At 39.7% G+C, this 24,801-nt stretch overlaps 1 protein-coding gene and 1 non-coding gene across 2 annotated transcripts in view; one reads left to right on the top strand and one right to left on the bottom strand.

The window, feature by feature from the left end:
• Positions 1 to 24,546, bottom strand: part of LEPR (leptin receptor) — a 37,905-nt gene extending 13,359 nt beyond the window's left edge. The window contains exons 1-10 of the mRNA XM_069861953.1: positions 24,494 to 24,546; positions 21,532 to 21,840; positions 20,354 to 20,471; positions 13,486 to 13,691; positions 10,960 to 11,105; positions 9,630 to 9,774; positions 6,409 to 6,705; positions 6,118 to 6,235; positions 2,234 to 2,433; positions 50 to 198 (exon numbers count right to left, since the gene is read on the bottom strand). Of these exons, the coding sequence (XP_069718054.1) occupies positions 50 to 198; positions 2,234 to 2,433; positions 6,118 to 6,235; positions 6,409 to 6,705; positions 9,630 to 9,774; positions 10,960 to 11,105; positions 13,486 to 13,691; positions 20,354 to 20,471; positions 21,532 to 21,840; positions 24,494 to 24,533 (1,728 nt within the window). The 5' untranslated portion in view covers positions 24,534 to 24,546. The remainder of the gene's footprint in view (positions 1 to 49; positions 199 to 2,233; positions 2,434 to 6,117; positions 6,236 to 6,408; positions 6,706 to 9,629; positions 9,775 to 10,959; positions 11,106 to 13,485; positions 13,692 to 20,353; positions 20,472 to 21,531; positions 21,841 to 24,493) is intronic.
• TRNAL-CAG (transfer RNA leucine (anticodon CAG)) lies at positions 9,816 to 9,898 on the top strand. The gene has a single exon. It is a non-coding gene; the product is annotated as a tRNA-Leu (tRNA).
• Positions 24,547 to 24,801: the final 255 nt, after the last annotated feature.

The following is a 24,801-nucleotide window of genomic DNA, read 5'->3' as shown; positions in this document are numbered from 1 at the left end:
GACAACACTGCAACAATTCATGCTTCAATCTAGATTAAAAAAACAGTACCTCCCATGTAATTTCTTCCCTGTTCACAGCATACCGAATCTGAAATTTAAGATCATTGTTTGTAAATATTGGGTTTGTCCAGCTGACATTCAGCAGCCCAGCATTCCTGGTAATTTCTGCTTTAACGTTGGACGGAGGAAGTGGCTTCACTAAAAAATTGAAAGAATAAAAAAAAAAAAAGACTGTAATGTCTGTATGGCATTTCTCATTAATTCCAGTCATCACGGTTTGTTTTCTTCTGCCCTGAGGGTGGCAGGTAACACATTCTTATTCCAAGTAAAGCTGGACTACAATGCAAACATAACAATTCCCCAATTCAGGCTGGCTTGCCCATTCACAGTAGACAAAAGCATTGCAGACTGGTAAATTAATTCCCATTTAGACCAAAACTAAAATAACAAAACAAAATATATACACATATCTTCAGTTGAAATATTAAAATCAAAGTTTCTTACAGAATAAATATTTTATTTTTTAAAAAATATACATGGGCAAGTTTTGTTACGGTTCATTTTAATTTAAAGCACAACAGCTTCTACTGGTGCCAACACCTGATACCTCCCCCAGTAAAAAGAGCAAAAGATGTAGCCTGGCAGTGATGGGATGCACCACTGTGGAAAGCAGTGGCACACACAGCTCAGGCAGCTCTTTTAAGGATAGTGACAAACATTATGCAATCATCAATGAAAATATTCTGTGAAGGTTTTATGTTACTAATAGGAAATTCCACCACAGTTGAGCTTCCCCAGCAGACTAAACATGAATGTCACAAAGCCCTGGTTTGCTATCAAAACAAAGTTAGAATAAACTTGTTTTGACTAATCAGATGGTGAGTATGGAAAAACAACACAAAAAAACCCAAAACCCTTGAAATAAGTGCTAAGTTGTGGGTGGTGTTAGAGGGAGTATGTTTCAGTTTACCATGATAGAAAGCACCTTTCACCCAGTGGAGGTCAATTCTACTCACTGCTTTTTAGTTAAAGTGATTACTTTAGTAAACCAGCCTCCTAAAATTTAGCTAGAATTCCTCACTGGGCAGCATCATATAAAGCTGCCACCTCTCTCCAAAAGAGCACAGCCAACAGAGAGCAGACTAACAGCTGCCGTGCTGACAAGGTGCTGGGTTTTCTTGGCAAACTGTCTAAGATGCAGCCGTGCAGGATCTCCACCTGCCATCCCTCACACCACCCCCCTCTTTTCTGACGCCCAAGGCTCCCAACAGTTCTCCGATAACCAGCGAACATGCTTGTCAAAAAGGCACAAACAGACCTCTTTGAACTAGACAAGAGTAATCTTGAAAACCACAAAGCCACCAAATTAATAGTAATAACAATTCCCATACTCCACTCGGCTGTCACGCACTGAACTTCACCTTTCCTTCCTGTGAAATTGATTTTTGCTTACTCTAAAACTTTGAAATGTAAAGGACAGTTAGTTTTAATTTATGTTCTCTGTCTGCAAGCTTCCCCACATACATAATAGATGTATTTCATTACTCTGCTTTATTGCATGCAGCATTTCTGTGGTCTCACTGCCCCATTTGCTCTCTACACCTGTTCACATTTGTGTCCAAAAACAGAGTCCAATGAAGACTGAATCACAGACCAGATAAAAAGACGTGCTTTGCACATTTTGCAGTGGTTGAAAACCCTCAAACACTGTTCTTGCCTCTTGTTTTTATACATATTTAAGTAAATGCTCTGTATCACCAAATAAACTTTGCAAAAGCAGGAAAGAGCATGAACAGTCCCCATGATTTTAATGAATATAACTATAAGAAATATATATAGTGCTTTGCTGTACCAAATATAAAATTGAAAAATTGAAGACTTCAGAAAAGTTAGATAACCAAGAACCTTAAAAATGAGACTGTCTTTTTAAATATACTTGTACTTTCTGTAGCTGTCTTTGCAAAACACCCGAGAGAATAAGTATGCAAAACTGGATGTTTCATTTTTAAGGTATTAGCTGCAGTTACAAATTGCTCCTGTGCCAAGCAAAATGTATGGAAGTAACATTTAATTCAATGTCTTTTAGAAGACAATATCAAAGCTCTTATGCTTTTATGTTCGTTCCACAATCTAATTTATTTTAAATGCTGTGGAGAAGTACTTTACCTACACAATATAAGGAATGAAATCCAAAGTCACAAGTGAAGAGAGATATGCACGAGTCTTGACCTACCCAAATCTGCTGGAATGACACAAGTTGGCGAGGATTCAAGTGTTCCCAGTAAGTGCTTCAACTCTATCCACATGGTATATCCGGATAAAAGAAAAATAGGCTGAAATGTGCACTCATAAGAATGATTCTTCTGTAAATGGCATTCTTTCACCTCTGATTTTGGAGAAGTACTTGGAAAGTCGGAACAATAAATTCGACTCCTTAAAAGAGAAAAAACCCCAACATTTGTTGCAACTATAAAGCTGTTGATGGCATCAGTAAGATAGAAGGCAATTAAAACAAATGGTGTCACTGGAACGATCTGGGGATTTTCATGATTATTTGGACAGATCTTGAATTTGAACCTGCACTAAATGGATAACAACTCTGCAGTGTTACTTCTCAAAGCTTTGGTCTTGGCAAGAAAAAACCAGGATGTGAAGGCTCTCCCCAGTGCAAAATCTTTTGATAAGAAATTAACAACAGGAAGAAACAAGTACAATAAGAGCAGGCATCTCCAAACACTCATAAATCATGTTAGCAGATTGGTATGTATTAGCAATAAACATAGCAAGATAGATCTCCAGCCAAGAATTTTCTCCAGCTGGGAACATGACTTTCAAAATACCAACTGGCATCCAGGGGAAAGGTGCCATATGGACCAATTGGACACGTACAGTGAAGTCTCAGAAGATGGAAATCCCATAAAAATATCAATTCTGGAGGGTCGTATTAAAACCCTACATACAGAATTACTTTTGGCAATAGAAGAGAGAAGAGCTGGACTCTGGATAAAAAGGCACTGGCCAGGTCATCAGTAAAGTTTTCAAATCTCTCCTAATTTCTCCTAAGCCTACACAGTGTTTGTACTTTTGGTGAGAGTGGCCAGATAGGGTATAAGTTATTCAGCCAAATCTCAAAAGTCACACTTAGCTGAGCCTCTCCTCCAGTTGCCAACACAGCCACTACTGATCAAACAGCTGCCTTGTGCTTCAAAGGTTTAGCTTAGCGTTCTCTGTTTTCACAAGGTAATAATTTCTGTGCTGTCTCTGTTGGTAGCACTGACTGTAGAGGAAGATGTAGTAACAATCCAACCAAAGCAAAACACCAGCAGCCAAGCCATCACACCACACTATTGCATAGTGTCGGATTTCACCTGTAAGATGGAATTGCATCAGGAACTAAGAAGAACAGCTATGTGCTCCTGGAAAACCAAACGCTTGTGATGTTGATGCAACACATCTAACTTCCATCTTTTCACGTGAGGACTTGCCTATGTCTAAGCAAATACTAGCGATTCCAACATATTTATGGTGCCTTTTACTATCAAACCTGGGCAATTAAAAAAACTGACCATTTCATCTGATTTCAAGCTTGCAAACATTCAAATTCTTTTTGTATATTTGTTCCCAATATGCAACACAATGTTATGCAAATTATACTGGTGTTTTCGCATCTATAAATTTTTAAACGTCTTGTACTTCAACTTTTTGGTAGTCGCTACATTCATGACTTAGCTTTTTATTTTTCCTCTTTCAGATCTTACTATTAACAACAAACAAAAAAGAAAAATCACAATAAATACTAGCATCCGTGAAGGATTTTCAGTCTGTATTAATGTTTACTGCTTGATCTAGCAAGAACCCTGTAACAACCCTCCTATTAGAAAATAACACTTTTATCTAAACCTGAAGAGTGAAGAAGTGGGAATGAAACCCATGGTGATTGCAGCATGGTTTACATTTCAAGCTCCCTGCCCAGCAGTATCACAGAATCACAGAATCACAGAATAACCAGGTTGGAAGAGACCCACCGGATCACCGAGTCCAACCGTTCCTACCAAACACTAAACCATATCCCTCAGCACCTCGTCCACCCGTGCCTTAAACACCTCCAGGGAAGGTGACTCAACCACCTCCCTGGGCAGCCTGTGCCAGTGCCCAATGACCCTCTCTGTAAAGAATTTTTTCCTAACGTCTAGCCTAAACCTCCCCTGGCGGAGCTTGAGGCCATTCCCTCTTGTCCTGTCCCCTGTCACTTGGGAGAAGAGGCCAGCACCCTCCTCTCTACAACGTCCTTTCAGGTAGTTGTAGAGAGCAATGAGGTCACCCCTCAGCCTCCTCTTCCCCAGGCTAAACAACCCCAGCTCTCTCAGCCGCTCCTCATAAGGCCTGTTCTCCAGCCCTTTCACCAGCTTTGTTGCTCTTCTCTGGACTCGCTCCAGAGCCTCAACATCCTTCTTGTGGTGAGGGGCCCAGAACTGAACACAGTATTCGAGGAGCGGTCTCACCAGTGCCGAGTACAGAGGGAGGATAACCTCCCTGGACCTGCTGGTCACACCGTTTCTGATACAACCCAAGATGCCATTGGCCTTCTTGGCCACCTGGGCACACTGCTGGCTCATATTCAGTCGGCTGTCAACCAACACCCCCAGGTCCCTCTCCTCCAGGCAGCTTTCTAGACAGACTTCTCCCAGTCTGTAGCACTGCATAGGGTTGTTGTGCCACAATGTGTTGTACACTCATTATATTCATATGTGTGAAGACACTTGAAACAAAACCTACCTTAGCAGTCATACACTCACTAATCCTGTCCTAAAAGTCTCCCCTGGAAATCTCAAGCATCTCGGTTACTACTTTAGTCCACAAACCAGATATTCAGCTGGGTACTACAATAGCTCAAAACTTCATTCCACTTCCAACAGAGAAGACAGCCCAGCTTTCCAAAGGATTAGGCCCTCAGGGATGATTTAAGCTTGTTTGCCAAAACTTTTTTGCTTCAGGTCCCTCAAAGCAGTACAATTAGATTTTTTTTTCTCAAGAAGGGCTGTCTGACCACCTTGTTTATATAAAGAATAACACATTTCTAGGAAATTCTTAAGCTGAATATATTAATAACTCAATGGAATTTTTTAGTTTTGTGGTAAAATAATACTATCACAGGCAGTATTTGTGAAGATGAAGATAAGGATGATCATACCACTGATTTTGCAAACAAAATGCATTTGCTCCACATTACACCCAGTTTTCCTGCTCTGTCCAAAAGACAAACAAAATTAAACCAACTCTCTGAAAACAAGCTAGGCCAAAACACCTGATCAAACCCAGGAAAACTAAGACTTGTTCCAGCCACAAAAGATGCTACTTTCAGGAACTAATATTCCCTTTATGAACTAAGATTTTATTATGTTTTTATAAGCAAGATTTTTTTTCCATCTGGAATGAAATAAATTTGATCCTTCTATTTTTACTTACTGCCTGTATGTAGGAAAAAAGATACAGACTTATAGAAAAATCAAAGATTAAACAGAGACTTCAAGAGGTCTCAAGTCCTACCACAGCAGGGTTCAACACAAAGTCAGAAGTTGACCAAAGCCCTGTCCAGTCAGGATCTGGAAGCCTCCAAGGGCAGAGGTTCTACAGCCTCTCTGGGCCACTGCTCTAGTGCTCAGTCGCTCTCATTGTAAATGTTTTTTTTCCTTACAATGTGTGGATATAAGCAACTAGAAAAATAATTTTCGTAACTGATAGAAGCAAACATATCTACTTTAAGATAACTGTCTTCCAAACTGCATCTACAGGTTTTATATATGCTGAAGAACATTGTAAATAGAATCCATGTTACATACTCAGGTATTTGGGATGTGGTCTAGTGGTGGACTTGGCAGCATTAATGGCTGGACTTCATCTTGAAAGGTCTTTTGCAACCTAAACGATTCTGTGATTTTATCCACGTCCCCTTTCTGCACAAGTAGTTAATACCTCTGGAGTTCAAGTTGTGAAAAAGTCCTGCTTACAGAAACTGAGCACATTTTGTAATTACAACTATTCAGAATTCTTTGCTATAGTAGTATTTTCATAGCAACGTTTTCCAAACACGAAGAGTGCATTAAAATTTAGACATACCTGTAGTATCTTAACTGCAAGGAACTTCCTGGGAGCAATGTGTTTTGCTTTGCAGACCATCTGCAAGTCATTTTTGTTAAGTACCCATCTGTTTCACATGTGATACTGATATTCACATCTAATTAAAACACATTAAAAGTATATTACTAAAGATGTAACTATTTATACAAAAAAGACACATTACAAGTCATAGCTGCTCAATAAAAGCTAACTGGAGTTTAAAATAGAAATATTCTGACCTTACTATTTAAATGCCCCAAAATTATAATTTAAAATCATCTGGAGTCTTACCTACTACATATAATTCAGCGTATCTATGATGACATTCCCTATTTTGATGACAACAGTAAAATGCGTTATAGAAGAAACCTCCTCTAGGTTTTGTTGCTTTCAAGTTGAAAAGAGTAACTTTGCTTACACGATCATTCACAAGCGTATACTGACTTTCTGGGATTTCTTCTGCTAAATTCAGCCACCAAACAATCTTCTTAGACTCTACGATCTTGGTTTTGTTTTTATAGATGCAATGAAAGGAAACGTTAGAGCCAACACTGGTCAGTACCTTAGGAGGGAAGTACAGGACTTCAGCTACACAGGAGGGGGGAAAAAAGGAAAAAAAAAATCCATTGAGAACAGAATGAGAACAAAAAAAAACCCACAAAGGCATACATCAACAGAAAAACATTATTATTGTTATTGTTGTTATTGTCCAGTTCTATTTCTGTATTTCCTACTTCTCAACTACTATTAACAAAAATATGGCAGAGCTGTAGAAACGAGCCTTGGACTGTCTCCCCCATAACTGATGTTTGTAAATTCTAATAAAAATAATGTCCACAGACAAACAGGAATTAAATGAGCAGAAAATCGCTGCAGGGTACAGTGAAAAGCAATACACAGCAGCACAAGGGAAGCAGGGAGTTACGTGGGCTCCTCTAAATTCAATCTTGGGAAACTAGATTAACGCTGCTGCTTTTTACTCAGCCCACTTTTTAAGGCCTCAGGTCAGTTTATTTAAATCCTGCAACAAGTACCTGCAGCCTAGATAGGGTCAGCTTCCATAACTCATCTCACAAACACACCACAAATTTTCAAATCATATCATCACCCTCGGGTAAAAGTTAGAGAAGATACAAATAAGAGAAAGGCAATGTTTGTGTTTGTAAAAGAGAAAATCTACTCCTTGGAACTCTGCAAGGACATTGAAATCACATGAAAGCTGAAACACTACTGTAATACTGGAACATATATTTTGAGAGAACTGGGGCAGAGAAGGTTGAAAATAACTAAATCAATCTATCAAGCTTTCCAGTAGTTACTAATCCTACTCCTATTCAAGTCATCAGAAGATTAATGTCTCAAAAACGTGTTTTACAATCTCAGCAGTGTAGTTAATACCAAATGGTAGCAGCAATGCAATAAGTAATCCACCTAGGCATAAAGACACTAAAATTGCAAAGCATGTGAACATGCATAAGCTCAGCCTTAATCAATCACGTACTCAGGGAAGCTACAGGTGTTACACACCTGCTGAAAAGGAACAGCTCACCACAGATCAACCCAAAGCCAGTAAGAAAATGCTTGCAAGGTCAGGTATGCTTTCCACAGTTGACGAATCACGTCAGATATTTTCAGGACTTTTCCAAAATACAGGCCTTCTCAGACAGCAGAGGAGACCTACAATATTGCTATTGTTGAAAGCTTTCATGTTTAATATAAATCAGAACATGAAACTGGTCAGCTCTACAAAGATATAGCTGCCTGCTTTCAGTATTTATTTTGCTGGTGTTAGTGTGCGTCCATGAATGCAAGGCAGTGTTCCTGTTACAGCTGCTTCGCTGCTCCCAGCTGTGCTGCACACTCCCCTGTTCTTCCATCGGCTCCTCCTAGCATTGGCCATTGGCAGAATATGCTAATTTGAGCTTCCTGCAGTGAAGAAAATGAATCGCTCTATGCTGCCATCAGGTTTGTCACAATGGGATTATTTTGCTGATGAGATGTATGTTTAATACGATTATATATCCCATAACAGGATTAATAAAAAATAATCTAACAGTACCTACTGCACCTCTTCTACATCCAGATTTCTCAATATACTCATATATTCTTTCTCAAAATAACAGAATGTGTATGTCAGAGGGAGAACATGTATTTACCCTCCAAAACAATCCTCAAAGCTATATAGTTCTGTATATATGCACATACACATATTGTTTCATAAGTCCAAAAGACTAAGGGCCAGTTAGGCCTCTTCTCATAGAATCAGACAGCCTGTGTTACATGCTACATAACGTTCTGTATATTCTCAGTGTTCTTGGAAGACTACAAAGATTAGTTATTTACCAGGGTACTTGATTTAAGCACATGGTGTTTAAGGCACGGGTGGATGAGGTGCTAAGGGGCATGGTTTAGCGTTTGATAGGAATGGTTGGACTTGATGATCTGGTGGGTCTCTTCCAACCTGGTTATTCTATGATTCTATGATTATTTTGCACACAGTAAAGAGGCATACATGCATGTGCCTAGGTAAAGCACTAAGATTCTCATCTAACGGTTCAGAGGATATCTGTGATAACACAGACCAAAACATTCTGGTTAACCATAAGCAGGACATGTGAAAACACAATTCAAAAAGTTCTGCAATCTTTAGGCTGACCCCAAACAGCACAGTCTGCAAAGCAAATCAGCAATCCTGATAAGTGACCAAGGATTTGTCAAACAACATTTCTTTCCCTTCCTACATAGCCTGACCACGAAAAAGAGACCCACTACATTCTACCATTTTAGCAGTAGCTATATTGATATAAGGGACTACATTGAATCATAAGAGCCCTTTACTCAGTCCAAGAGAACTCTTACTGCACGCAACGTGTCAGGAACTCACCTTGTTTGGAGACTAAATTGATTACAGTATAGAAGATAAAACACTTAACACAAAAGCCACATGCACTGAAAGCAATATATCGGGGCTGTTATGCAGGCTGCAAATGGGGGTCAGCATTACAAACTAAGATGGATTACGTTAAATCTACAAACCCAAAACTGTCCTGCACTTTTGGTCCAGCTGCAAGGCCTCAGACTAAATTAAAAGCTAGAGAAAACATTAGGAGAAAAATCTTACATTGAGTAGAAGTTAAAAACCGTCAACTGTCTTTTGACATGGAAAAACTCTCAGAAAAAGAGCTTTTTCTGGGTCTGAACAGGTGCTTGGTGAGCAAGCAACAGGGTCAGGCTAAGAGGTGTCATGGAGCTACCTATGCAATCCACGTGCATTAGTCAGAACTCTTTCTGTGCAAGTTTTGTACAAAGGAAAGAACAGAATCTCAGGTAAAGCCGTGCAAAAAGAGAAGCAGAAGGGGGAAGAACTTCCACAGATTTTTCAGCCAAATTCATGCATAATATACTCCCTGGATAACACGTGCTCTCAAATACTCATTCCACAAAACAAAAGAAACTGGGAAATCTGTTCCACAAGACTACTTACAGCACATAAGTGACAGCACATGACCTACCTCCTCGGGTGAGGTTATACGGTGTGCTCCAATCACTCCAGAACCCTAGACCATAATGATTCCTGCACCGCACTTGTACAAAGCACGAAGACTCAAGCAGCGTGTTGTCTATGGCCAGTGAGGTTTCGAGAGCAACTTGAACCACCTGTCGGATCAGCAGAAGCTATCATCATAAACATGCAGCAGGTCAGGATGGCCGAGCGGTCTAAGGCGCTGCGTTCAGGTCGCAGTCTCCCCTGGAGGCGTGGGTTCGAATCCCACTTCTGACAATTCTATTTTGACAGGCTGAGAGAGCCGGGGCTGTTCAGCCTGGAGAAGAGAAGGCTCCAAAGAGATCTTATAGCCACCTTCCAATACCTGAAGGGGCTACAAGAAAGCTGGGGAGGGACTCTTTACAAAGTCTCCTGGTGATGGGATGAAGAGCAATGGGTATAAACTGGAAAGAGGCAGATTGAGACTAGTCATAAGGAGGAATTTCTTCCCCATGAGGGTGGTGAGGCACTGGCACAGGTTCCCAGGGAAGCTGTGGCTGTCCCATCCCTGGAGCTGTTCAAGGCCAGGCTGGACGGGGCCATGGGCAGCCTGGGCTGGTGGGAGGTGTCCCTGCCCATGGGAGGAGGAATTGGAACTAGATGATCTTTAAGGTCCCTTCCAGCCCAGACTATTCTACAATCATTGTTATATAATGAAATACAGAGGGAACCAAAACAAATAGTCTAGAGAGTAGTTATTAGGCAGTGAATTGGGCCAAAAAAAGAGCTTTCTTCTTTAAATTTATTGTGAACTGGAATATGGTAGAGGTTGCACACCACTGTGGAAAACACGTTATTTCATTATGGACTGCTAATTAACAGCTGCTTTTTAGTCCAGAGCATGGTAGCAACAGAAGAAGCCATTCACTAACAAAAGCTATAGATATTAAACATATATGCATGTATCACAGAATTTGGGGTTTGCTGGAAAGAGAGAGCTTTGCCTTCAGACTTCACAGAATTTAGTATTTCATCCAAAAAGGAAGATGGAGTTTGTTTGTAAGACCCAACAGGAGACGGGTCTTTCATCATTGTGTAGCAGTTCTCCTCGTGTAACAGATGCGAAGTCAAGCTTGCCAGCTTCACCACATTCTGTTGACACTGACCAGGGTTTACTGGACACACCAACTCAGGAAAGAACAGAGTGCCATGACTAGTTCCGTCAGACAAGCCATCTTGCTCAATTCAACAGAGCCACTGTCCAAGGACAATAGGGGTGGTAAGAAATCTTGGGCTCTTTAAGAGACCCAACCACCTGCACTGCTCCATCTAAAACAAAGTGAGCAGAGACGACTCACCTGCCAAGCATTTTGACCTGAATATGCAGAGATCTTCACTTCATACTGAAGTTGGTACGGCACCAGCACAGGGTCAGACCAGCAGATCTTCACTTGGCCTTTCTCTGTCATTTCCAGATGCAGGTTCTGTGGAGGTTCAGGCTTTACTATGGACAAATTAATTGACAAGTTTATCACTAACCTTATTGCCTATAACTGCTGGCAGTAAAGGCTTTTTACTTGTTCTTTCATGCCTTTTCTTTAAACTCTGTGTTCAAGAGCTGCTTTACAGCTGGCATGTGACAAAGCAATGTGTAATATCACTGGAAAAGTGCACTCTGGAACTGTAACATAGCTAGTTATCAGGACATGCTGTTTGACCTAATGTTTGACTTAAAACTACATGAATTTCTTTCCTTGGGCCATGATTCTTCCCAGGAACAAAGCACTACTTACTTTTTTGCTGAAAAGAGGACTGAGAGGGATGGAAGCACTGAGCAAAGCAATTTGCTCTACTCCTTAAGACAGGATATTGTACACAGAGAACTTCTAAACATTCTCATCCCTTCCACCGTGATTATGGCTATGAAGGAAGGTCTCCAGGAGCCCTACATTAGAGCAAAGTAACAATGGAGTGTTTCAGAAACTTCCTTCAAGGATTTAGAGAACTCCCTGGAAAGGAAAACGGATGGGCAATTTAGAATGATGATTAGGATTACACGCACTCTTCCTCGGACAAAGGCATGGAACCTAGATATTACTTTTAACTGTTGTTACTGAGACCTTTTCAAATCACTGTGCAAGTACAGTGCCTTTGGTTGACCTTGTCCTCATTTACAGTTCTGAGTTTCTCCCATGCAAGAGTAATATCCTGTTAAAAATCACAGCAGAGCAAATTGCACATGCAAAAGCCGAAGAGAAAGCATTTCCAAGGGTCTTGGGCAGCAGGCCCATGTTCGCTTTGAGTTCTGCACCGGGTATCCCCAGCCTGTCCCCATCCCCTAGATGTAACCATTACTTCCATTCAGGGCTTTACGCTGTCTACACTGTGTTCTTGCTAACCTGGAAAACACGAGTGCAGGAGGCCGCAAAAGGCTCACAGAAGTAGTTCTAAAGGGAGAATGAAAAGGAGAAAAACCTCCATGAAGGTGAAGGTGGGCTGGTAGCAGTAACCAAGCTGGCAGAGTTCAAAAGATACACATCCACGGCCTTTAGCTACTGCCAAGAAGAACCAAAAGAATTCCCTCCTGCCGTTTGAACCGGATGGTCAGACAACACATACCCAGAACCTCCTACAGCTGCCCTGGGGTCTGCTCAAGTAAGAGTCTGCCTCTACCCATACCAAATTAAATACAAAATGGCCTTTCATTGGTCTCTCAGCTCTTCAGGGTTTCTCACTTAAGCACTGTTACTGGAATCTCACCCAGTTTACCAAAACCCTGTTGTTATTTTCAGAATAAACCTACTACACTAAATCAGATCTTATTTTATTATTACTTATATAACAGCTCAAAGCAATTAACTTAATGAAGACCAGCAGGAATAAGTGATTTGGGAAGAGGGATAGCTTTCAAAACAAAAGTCAGTAACTTGTACATCACACTTCTGCGAAGCTTACAATAACAAATGACGTCTGTTCTCCTGATGCCACTTGTTCCACCCATACCACCTATAAGTAAGTTCAGCTCTACATTACACAAGTATTCATTGTTTTGCTTTCAAAAATAATTTTTAATTGAGCTAAGTCTTGGCAGAACATATACTAATATTATGCATTTTTTAAATATACTTCACTAAGCAGAACAACCTAACTGTATTATTTTAAACACTGGCAGATGCAACTCTGAATTTTTAATATTTCCCTGTAGCATACTTTAAAAGCAACAAGAGGATACATGCCACCTCTCATCTTCAAAACTAGCCCACCCAGAGACTTTTAACTTATCCTGTCTGCAAAGCACATCAGTTAGGAAGAGGTTTATAAAACTTCTATTTTTTTTCCCCACAGCTGATAGAGTTGCTGCCTTTTTTGAAATTTGCCAACAACCGTGCGTATTGGACAGCAACATATATTAAATGCATACTGTCAGCATAGTTTCAACTTGATTAAATCCAGAGGAATGTTTTCCAGCCTGGAAAATGCTGGAACTGTACGTGTAAGAATGTATCAGGACAACATTGCTGCCTGAGAGAAGAGCAGTTTTATTCGCTAAGTAACTTTAGGAGCAGCTTTTTCCCTCCCCTCTCACTTTTTAAATTAAATCCTCAGCATCACAAATAAGCTCTACTGCTGCTCCAGACTCAGGCGCAGAGCAGTCCTGATTAGAAATGAAAGCTCAAGTATTTTGACAGCCTGGCCTCTGCTCAGTATGGTTTGGTACTAGAGCCCAGACAGGCATTAGGTGGCTGAGAAATGTGTACGGCACCACCCTGAGCAAGTGAGACAGCACCAAGAAGCCTTTCCTGTTCTCTCTGTGCTCTCCTTCTCCATGAAAGGCATCCTGCTGCTTTTCATTAATAAAGGTTTGAAATGTAGGTCATGCTTACCTATGTCTATGGGCTTGACTGACATCAAAGGTGACCACAAAGATGTTACTCCAGTCACCATCTTCAGCCACATGATGTAAGTGTAGTTGAGTCTCGGAGAAGGCATGCAGCACTCACACTCATCATACTCCCTACAGTCACACTGAGCAACCATGACAGTCCCCTTCAGAGAGCTTGTAGAGACATCTCCCAGTAACAGCTCTGATCTACAAGAGAAAAAAAACAAACCATAGAACCAAACAACCCGATATTTTCTCCTATACTCTAGCTCAACAGAGGAAGTTTGTCCATCTGAATAAGGTTTCTTTTCAGGCAGTAAATGTAACCAGCTGCTTTTATTTTGCTGCCTCAGTCTCTTTAAATGGTTTCCAAGTAAAGTAGTTAAGATGATTTCATGACTATTCCTAAGGTTTTACTTTAAAACAAATGTGTTACGATACTAGAGGACACCTATAGTTTAGCCAGACTGATTTCTAATGCCTGATGGTAACTACGACTAGGTATTTCCTAGGCACACGAAGTTGGTCACCTTACAGTGGACTAACCGGCAGCTCTCTGCCACCTCCATGAAGGTCATGTTCCAATTCCTGTTCACGAGGCACTGAAATAAAATCTAAAAATGTAACATTCCTTCCAGCTTTTGCTACAGTTAAGCATTACAAGTAATATAATAATCCAAAATAATTATTCAAGTGAAAAAAAAAGTTCTGGACCAACAAAAGGCTAAAGACCTCCACTATACATTTTAGCACTCATTTTCAACAAATTATAGCATTCAAAAAAGACCAGACATACGTGTTCTTCCAAAATCGTAACGCTGTGCAGTTAATTCCAAGACAAGCTTTCATTATTTTTACACACAGCATGTTTGTCTATTAGATAGGCTAACGTTTCCTAGGAAAGCTAATTATTTACTGATACATATTACTACTATTGTCTTGGACAGGCTCATGGAAAGCATTTAGTAAGTAACTTACTGCATTTTGCTCTTATTGCTTCTCAGAGTAAAGCTCATGGGACTATTTTTGACTGAATGTTCAGATTTAGTTTCAAAGGAGTTTGTTTGCCTTTTTTTTTTCCTATTAACACCCCTTCCTTGAGAAGTTAACTCACAGTTCTTGATCACATAATCTAATGCAAAAAAATACGTGGTCTAAGATCAACTTCTGAAGTTTTAATCAACTAATAGCTGCATGGGCGCAATATAGGTTTCATAAAGAGCTTAATCAGATTTTCCTAATTATATGATTTCAATACATTTTAAATGCAACAAATAACAAAGTACACATACTGATTCAAGCAGTCATGCATTATGTGTCTTGATGCTAGCAAGTATTTTATAGGATGCAAAAAAGAACATACACATTCATATTGAAATACAGGCCATCCTGTTTAGTTTGTAACTCTAAAACATACACAGTTTTCCTTTGGTCATCTTCAAGAACCAGCACAAAGAAGACCCGTACTACTTACTACCCATGTACACGTTAGTAAACAGATGCTTTTCAAGTAAGTTTTACAGGCATTTTTAGACCAATCCTCATTTATGATTACTGATTTGTACATGTTTTCAATCCCTATTGACTGTAGTCAAATTATTCTCAATTTATGAAATAAATACTGCACAAGGGTAGAAGGCAGCTTCTATTCTGAGAGCAACTAGCAGTTCCCAAAGTATTCTTCATTCTTATTTCTATTGCACAGATATTCTGTAGTCTCTTCCAAACACAGATACACACTTAAAGTGCACAGCAAGTCTTCAGTGACACAGGCCTCCTTAAGGTAGCAATTGTAATGGTGTAAATTCTCCGTGGCCAAACTTCTCACAGCAGCAACGCCAAGACAAATCCTGACAGTTAAACTATCCTGGGTTCTTCCCTACTTCTGATATTTCATCCTTAAAAAAAAACCTTGTGTTCTGAAAAGTTCTGAAGTAGTTTTGGAATTATTTCTGTATAGCAAGGGGTTTGTTTTACTAATTCAGACAAAGAAATTGAAATTAATAGAATAAGAACCTTTCTTTAAGTTTTAAATAGCTTTAGAGTTGGTGTGACTCATTCTAACACTTGAACTCATGGAGGGTAGAGACATCTACATTTGGAGGAGAAGAAAGGAAAAGACCTTTTGCTTTTTTGTTTGTTTTTAGTCAATTTGGTATCTAGCCCACTTAACAGACTGCAGAGCACAGGGGAAATGGGCACGATTCACAGATCACGTTACTATAATCTGCCTTACTTAAAAAAGAAAAGGTCAGAAACCCAGGAGAGGTTGGAAATGAGTAAATGGACTGATGAAATACGGAGAAGAGCACATGCAAATCATGCTGACTGGGACTGCCAAGGTACCCACGATGTATATACATGGATCTTGAATCAGGGCCCCAGTGTCCTCATTGTGCACTGATCAACACACACACGCCCTGCATCTGCCTTACCTTTTGGATACTCTGTGCAGCTGGTAACACAACAATTTCCAATAACACTACACCCTCACGGTGCCTGTACTCTGCAGTAATGACTATTTGCTATGCAGGTTCATTTACATGTGTAGTTTGCATTTATTAGTCCTACAGTCAGTCAATACCAACATTCCTAAAATAATTTTTACCAGTACTCATAGACTTTAGGACATAACAATTATGGAGCCTTATGCTGATGGTACCTGGCAGACAGAAAGCTTTTCAATTACTTGGAATATTTTTGTTTTTATAGTTGTGGTTTTACTTCTTTCTCTTGAATTTCTTTTCAAAGACTTCACAGAATTTTCTTTCAAGTTTCCCTGCCTTCTACGGTTGCTCACAGATTTTATTACACTCATCAATCTGTAAGAATGCAGTCTTTTCATCGAACAGTACCTTTCAATCTTGAAAAACTGGATCAATCTGGAAAAGGAGTTACAACTCCCCTACCATCTTTCTTCTAATCATTCACAATGACTATTTCAGTTTTTAACCATCAAACTGAGCTTATTTGCGCTCAGAAGATCACTCCCCATGTTGTGCTGTGCCGGTATTGTGATCCAAATGCCACTCATTTGGGATTAGAGAGGCACGGGTTGATATTTCCCCATCCTGCCCCCACACAAACCTTTTCATTTGTTTACCGTATAAGGTTCTGTGCGTAGGAACACAAATGTAAATGGAGGAAACCCCTGTGGCTCCATGTTAGGTAGGTCTTCCACCCCTTGTAACAGAGAAGTATCTCCCTTCTGTGTTGTCAACTTCTAGAGCTCACTAGTTCTGCAGCCCATCAGGGACAGACTAAACTCTGTTATCAGATGCCAGGCCCACTCCTGGAGGAAGATACCCAAATACTAAAAAATAGGGTCATGAGCTTTGCATTTCTGTAAACCAGCAAGACACAGGGACCATCCCTCAAAACTGAGTTTGGGATAAGGGAACAGATCAATGGAGAACATGATCGCGAGGGGCCTCTACATCAACTTACTCCAAATTGCCAAGCCTGGGCTAAATCTATGAGAGCTGATTACAAGTAAAACAACAGAAAGCCAAAGTATTTTGGAGAACTGCCGCAGCCTGTCACCTTCAGTTTGGCTGCAGGTGGATACAGACACAGAATAACCATTGCTCCTGAACTGCAGATACTGACTTTAAAGGAGCTTATGTTTACAAAGCACTTACAGGCCCAGGAGAGTTCAGTGCTTTCATTCAGTAAAATGACTGGAGAAATTTTTGGTAAACTTAAAACAAAGCAACCAGCAAACTGATTTTTACATTGGACTCGCAGCACACAGAGAAACCAGAAATCCTAGTTCAACAAGCACTTTGCATCACAGGGATCACATCTAAGAAAGATTCAAGCTGTGGTGGGGGAAAAGGAAAAACAGAGGGGTTATAAAACATATGAGCATATACTATGTCCTCATTCAGTTTTATAGCATTGGCTGCTGGAAATGGAGAGAATTGTCTTGGCATAGAGAGGTACGCAAAAAAAACATAGGCACTAAGCGTATGAACTTCTGCAAAGGGACTACCAGAGCCCACCTCTGAGATTCAACAGAAAACTAGGGAACTGCACTTCAGTTTTTAATGGCTGGCAGGGAAGGGAGGGAGAACGTGCAAAGGCAACGTGACTTTAAGCTGCAAACATGGGACTTAAGCATAAGACACTGTAGAAGAGGGATTAAAAAAATTAATACTGCAAGCATGTATCCAATGCTTATTTTAATTTTCCAGTCCAAACAGTGCACTTTTCAACTGTGCATAGATAGTTCTTTTTAGTTAACACCTTACATTAACGCCTCCTGAATGTTTTGTATTTTGGTGTACAATTCAATCATACTTCAGAAGCTGATTTTATTTATGCTAAATTAATCTGTGTCCCCATGCTGAACTTTTAAGCTTTAAATTAGAAGCTGCACAATGTCTTTACTGAATTTCAATCGATTTCTTGCAGTGGAGACACCTAAACAAAAACAAAAGGTCAAAATTGTTTTAGGAAGAAACACCTTAACTTTTGCAATTCCTCTAATTTCAGAAAAGGTACATAATCACTTTTAGGTAGCTATGTCGAGGCATATCAGAAATTAAAGTCACCATTGCAATTCTGCTTTCAATATTTCCATATATTCTGTTTGTGCAAGCACTACCTTGATTAGGACTCAACGGAGCAAGGCTAGGGTACTAAGAATTTTCAATAATTGTATCTCAATGTATTTGACATATAGTAGCTCCAGGACAGTCCTTATTTGAACAAGCTGCCCCATTGAACTGCAGAACATCCTATGGCTGCCTAGCTTACAAGAGGATAAGTCTCTCCTGCAAGGTTAATGTTCTCCAGCTGAAGGAAGCTCAATGTCTAAGTCATGCACCCAACCACGCCACCAGTCTTAAGGCAAATTGCATGATTTACCCGTAAAAACATGGAAGCCTTGGCCCAGACCTAAAGGAGAGCCTCACAGGTACTTCTAATAGGTCAGAAATAGGAGCACACCCCAAACATCACCATTTGTTGAAAGGGAAAATTATAATCAGTGCACAAAATTAAACTGGGAGCATTCATCTATGTCACTATAAAAGGATCCCTAAGGCTGAGTGATTTCAGTTAATGTAATTAGCCATCAGGGTTTACAGTATTCCTAGAATACATACCACTGGAAAGATCATTTACTTTTGGTAGAAAACTAACATAATTTGTCTAATTAAGTTTCAGAATAATCTTTCTCCTCCCAATGACAAACTGCTAGAGAAGGTAAAAATGCCTGTCATTGCTCCAGCCTCTTCCAGAACACTGTCATAGCACTGTTTGGGCCTGAACAAAACATTTTCTATTCAAAGTAACCCAATACCTTTCACAAGCAAGCAAACTGTGGATGTTTAAAATAAGAGAATACTCCTTTAAAGCCAAAAAAATTAAAAGCTGCTCACAACACAAGGTTTTTTTTGTTGTACATTCTTCTAGGTCATTATTTTTGCACATTGCCTGTCCTATATGTGAGAATTCTGGCTTGATCTCCAAACTCCCAAGGAGTACCACATGCCAGGGATGCATATTTTTAAAATCAGGAATGTTTTCAAGGTATTCTGGCTCATGTGAATAAAATGTTAAGGTAGCAGCAAGCCAACGGGGAAAGCTGTCAGCTTACCAAAATATGAACTGCTTTGCTAGCTGTTCCCCCAGAACATAAGGGAACCTAGAAGAAAAATATTAATGTGAAATCTGGGGAGTAAAACAACTTCTCCAGTGTCAGGGTCTGCACTGCATCTCTCCTTTGCAGCAAAAAGTAATCAAGAACGGAAATGCCACAAGGACTCCAGTGACTCTATGAGGCCTGCTCTCATAAACTGTGCCACACTTAATAATTCACTTTGTAATACAAAGAACCTCTTCATCCCAGCTGGGATGCGAATCTGTTGTTCCATGGCTGTTAGGCATACCAGACAAATTCAGCGTAGGGATTACAATCAAAGATTTTCCTAGTGCAGTCAAGACTGGACGAAACAGAGGCAAATTCAGATCTGCTACTCCCTCAAACACACGTGTAAAGGTATTTCAGAAATCAAAGCAACAAGGAACACTGGAAATGGGAACCCACTCAAAATATGATTTCAGCTTTAAAGTATGACATCAACTAAACAACCATATGTGTTACTAGTTGATAAACTTGCTTTCCACTGTGACTACAGGGATTATTTCATGGCAAGGGATAGCTGGCTTTTTAAGTAGAAATCACCGTCTGTAAAATCAGCTAATTCAACTACTTCTGTTTAGTCTGTGTGCTCATGCCATTCCTTCCAACCAATCAGTAATTCAGAAAAAAAAAACCTGTGTGGTTTCATGAAAGGAACAAAACAGATCTGTTTATGATTAAATCAGGCAGGTCACATACACAAGACCTGCTCACCCTGCAGTCAGGATGATTACCATCTCTTACCATTCCAGTGAATATTTGCCACACTGACAACTGCACAGGTGAGTGGCTCTCAGAGGCATCAATGTGAAGAGAGTAGCACTTGGCACTGTATTAAATGTTAAGTCACATACTTCAAGAGAGAGAACATCATGGTCAAAAGCATAAAAAAGGCAGAACCAAGTTCACAGCTTTAAAAGAGAGCAAATGTAACAGCAAAGACCAACAAATCAACACCAAAATCCATTAAAGCATTTTAAGAAATATGGAAAGGACAGAGATACTCTCCATTCCAACCAGTTCTCTTTCAAAGACAGATATATAAACTTTCCATATTATACAAGATTACTTTTATATATGGCAAAGGTACATAAAGTACCATCTGCTTGCAAAATGAACGTTACCGCTTTGTGGCAAGCTTGAGGCCAACGTTGGTGTTTTAGGAAGCGCTTTCAGATTTCCAGTGCTAGTAGAGACAAATTTAAGACTCTGTACTTACATGGCATATAAAAGATTAACCTTCAAGTCAGCTCTCAAGTACAAACTGAAAAAACGAAGGCTACAAACTAACAGGTCCAGCTTGCCTTTTATCCAGCATTCAATGTTCCAATTTGAATCTAAACAAAAGAAAAGGATTAAACATTTCTGAATTATATTAAAACCAAAACAAAACAAAAAAAAAACACAAACATCTGAAGAGCCAGGATAAAATGCACTCACTAAGAGAGAATAAGCAACAGATATTCATGAAGGTGAGACTGGACAAGTGTGCAAATTTTTGTGAATTAATCCTTGCTGAATTAGGCACTCTTGTACGCCCTTAAATGCTTAAAAGACTAACAACCTATGTGATGATGCTGCATTCTAATTACTAGAGAAGGAATATATTTTACCTGGCTTTCTGGACAAGGCCACAAGGGGAAGAAAGAAATTAAGATGTGGCTGCTGCTCGAAGGTTTTGCCACTGTTAACCGGTTCAGCCTCTACATGGCTGTACTGCACACATGTTGTGCACACGCACACAGCTGTACTGCACACACAGCAGCAACAAATCCAGTGTAGCAGTCTTTGTAACAGAGATTTCTTTGTTCCATGGGACAGTTCTTATAAAATGAAATTCTGCTCCACTGAGGTCAATGAGACTCCTGCCACCGAAAGCAGTGTGCCAATAGGCCAATATGCTGCTCAGACTGTGGTTTACAGGAGGAGAAAAACAGCCTAGGAAAAAATTATTCAGTCTAATCCATGTACACATACTTACTAAGGCATCGCAATTCAGGCAGAAAATACAGCACTTGCTCTCCATCTCCACCACCTCCTGAAGGAATTTTAAAGCCCATATCCACAAAAATATTTTAAGTATTTCTCATAGCGTCTAAACATCTTTGAAGGTCTGGGCTTAAGTCCTCACACAAAGTGCTACATATTTTATGCAGAATTCCTCTAGAAAGACAGCTATCTTTTTTCCCCACTTTGAAACTGTGCTATCCAATTTCCTTCCTCTTTCCTTCCTCACTGCAGACTTCTGTGAGGAAGGATTTTACCACACTATGTTGTCTGCTCTAGTTAGAAGTGTATACCCAGTGATAAAACCTACCCCCTCTCCTCCCAGACAACAAACCATCCCAACTGTTTTTTTAAGAAGTACCTTCTTACACCCTTGAATGGATACCCTACCTATTTCCTGAGAAGCAGATATACTTATTTCTGAAGGAATAAATCTCCTTGCTTGCATGCTTGCTCTGTACAAAGAACAATCAATGTTGTTATCACTCCAAAGGCAACACAGAAAACTTTCTTCATTTATTAGCAGGGGAGGCTTGGTTTTGGATGCTCCATGATGTCTCCTCAAACCAGACCAGCTCTCCACAACTCCAGCAGAGGAAGGATTCAAAAAAGTCTCATTCAGCAGCATACAGGGTAATGTAAAGTTCCTGGGAGGAATTTGATGCACCATACAATGGGCAACTGCCATTTGAAGAAAGTCTGCAAATACAAAGGCAAAGATGTCAGAAATAAAGACTTCATATTACTTGACAATGAAAAGGCAGTGGCTGATGTTATACAGAAATACATACATTACATATAAATCAGACTGTTTCCAGGGACTATTCTCCTCTGAGTTGCAGATAAAATTAATAAAACAACCCCTCTGAACTGGTATCACAACTGCAGATGCCAGCCTTCACCCACAAGGTCGCTACAGTAATCTTTTTGTTCTCTCAGCCTCTTGAAATAGGTTGAGACCAAGAGTGCAGGTGAAGCATCTCTTTGGGGTAAATCAGCTTATATTAATTCAAAATACAGCGAAACCTAAACCCAAGTTCACACAGTATACAGGTATGAGTGGCATCTCCCCCTGCAGTGCTGGGACACCTGCAATCCAGCTCTTTTAACACAGCTCAATTACTATAGAAAAAATAATCCCATTGTAAATATAACACATAGTCACATTGCAACTGTTAAATACCGAAGAATAGTATTACAAGAACATATGACTGGATGTAACTAAATAACCCCAGGGCATTATCTGGGAAATGAGATGTAGGAAAAGAAGAATCTTTTTCATCAGACTTCAATTCTTAAAAATAAAATTGCTCTGACCACATCTGTAGCTCTTGTTGGTAAGTCATTGCTTGAATTACACTAATAATGATCTTGAGAATGATGAGCATGTCGGTTTTGGAAACAGCTTACTGTAAAATACTGTGTGAATTTCAAAGATTAAAGCTGCAGTTACAGAAAAGCATGTGGGTCATTTCTGCATTTAGCTTTTCTCTCAGTAAGGGCATGAATATTTTAGGCAGTTCATTAGATAGAAATTAATTGATGCTCTATGCCCTGCAACAGCCAAAATTGAAAAAAACCCAAACCAACAGTACTTCCCTAGCACTTTCATTAACAGCACATAAGCTGTTACAAGCTAAATAATATTAAAAACACAAAATGAAAGCTTTTATAACAGTAGATGCAGCTACCTTAAAAGCAAACACTGTTTTACTATGCAGTGTATTCAAGAGTTTTGTTTTCTCTTTACACAGATTTTGTATCACCAGACTTCCAAAGGGCTCTGCTTTGCCCCTCTCTCATTTAATGGAGTTTGTGCCCCTGTAAATATCAGCTTCATTTGGCCTGCCAGCTGCAAGTGGAGGATTCAGTTGACCAGACTATTAGTGTAATAATAGATGATTAAAAAGTACAAATGACTAGGTGACATGACTGCCTGTGAGGCAGGACAGAGAGCTAACAAACCACCCAGTGTAGAGAGTCCATTGCAGGGTGGATAGACGTCTCTGCCAGTCATCTCTTGTTCTAGAAAACAACTGCTCCCTTACACACTGCACCAGACAACTTCATGGAATGAAGTACATCCTGTACCGCCAAAATGTGCGCAGCCACTTACCACCCTGCAGAAGTGTTAAGGAAATAAAACAACTATAATGCATTACAACAGACAACACTTAGCATTGGATTGACAGAGCTCCTAAATGCCCATTAATAAACTGCAGCGTGCATTAAGAATGTTTTCCTGCTAGAGGTGTAACAGTTTGTCCATGACACAGACACGCAGGAGGCCACCACATACAGTTCTGTTCCTCAAAGAGCAGCTTATATCATGTCTGGGTTCACAGGGCTACAAAGATGCTAGCCATGGAGATTTGCTTTTTTGGAATCAGACAGAGATGGCCCCTCAATGGACACACTGCCTTTCAGCCCTTACAGGTCATCAGATAGTGACAAACTGCTCTGAAGCCTAATGAAAACTAATGAAGCCTAATGAAAACTCCCTGAGGCATCCAGGTTTTCTAATTAAAAGGTACACAACATGTTTAGAGAAGGAGAATGTCAACAACACAAGAGCTGATACCGAGTGCATAAAAGTATGTATAAAGAAAGATGCACATGTATATAGAAAAGATATAGAAATCTAAAGACGTATTTCTCTTTTGTGAAGATGGAAGACAACACAAATTTTGAAACTAACTTCACTGGATGACAGCATCTACTTTCTCCCTAAGCATCACCACCAGAAGTCTTTAAATAGTACTTATTTTATTCCAAATAATAAACAGCAAATACCAGTTGTTTCGGAACAGCATTCACCAATATCATTACAGACATCTCCCAATTAGAAAACCAGTTTATTATATTCAACATTTGCACTTAACTGAGCACGCTTAAACAGCACTATGCACGTGAAAGCAGGAATGTCAGCTAGAACTCAAACTCAGAGTGGTACCCGAGCTACAATGAACGGAAACTTTGCAGTTCTGACAGAGCCCTTCTGCTTTTAGGCCTATTAGAGTAACAATCAAATTGACCATGAACACCTATCTTATCAAATTTTGACTGCAGGTTTATTTGAATGCATCTTGAGTTACCACATACTTTCTACTGATGTTTCCTGATCTTAAAGAGTCAGTTGCACTGCTCTTTGGGATAAGAAACATACGCACAACCCCAAAGGTGTCAACATTTCAATTCCACACAATAACACCATCAGGTCCCTTTTTTTGTATTCTAGATGCATGTTGTCATAAGATATTGATCCAGTACCTTGGCTTGAAACACCACTATAAAACTGAAAGGGCAATTACTCTTCATTACTTCCAACAGACATAATTTTCTAGTAACTTACCCAAGAGCTCAAACATGGTCAGAATTATTTGCCAGTACATCTTGTTTTGTAGAGCTGATCTGAAAAACATACAGAAAATTAACTGAGAGCTGATAATGATCAGTCCATTATTTCACAAGGGTTTCATCTCAGTGTACTTCAGTTAATTTGATACTCACACTTTTGTAAGCTGAAAGGAAGAGCAAAATCATATGTTGTTTGAAAAAAAAAGTACTTAGAATATCTGTTAAATATCAGTACAGCTTTTCATTCATTGTTAAAGATATGTAATGCCTTATTTCTCCATATTTTTGGTGATTATTGTCCAC

The sequence above is a fragment of the Phaenicophaeus curvirostris genome, chromosome 8 (assembly GCF_032191515.1).
Source record: "Phaenicophaeus curvirostris isolate KB17595 chromosome 8, BPBGC_Pcur_1.0, whole genome shotgun sequence".
Classification (NCBI taxonomy): Eukaryota; Metazoa; Chordata; class Aves; order Cuculiformes; family Cuculidae; genus Phaenicophaeus; species Phaenicophaeus curvirostris.
The sequence above is the reverse complement of the archived record's forward strand: the minus strand, read 5'-3'. Positions and strand labels throughout refer to the sequence as shown.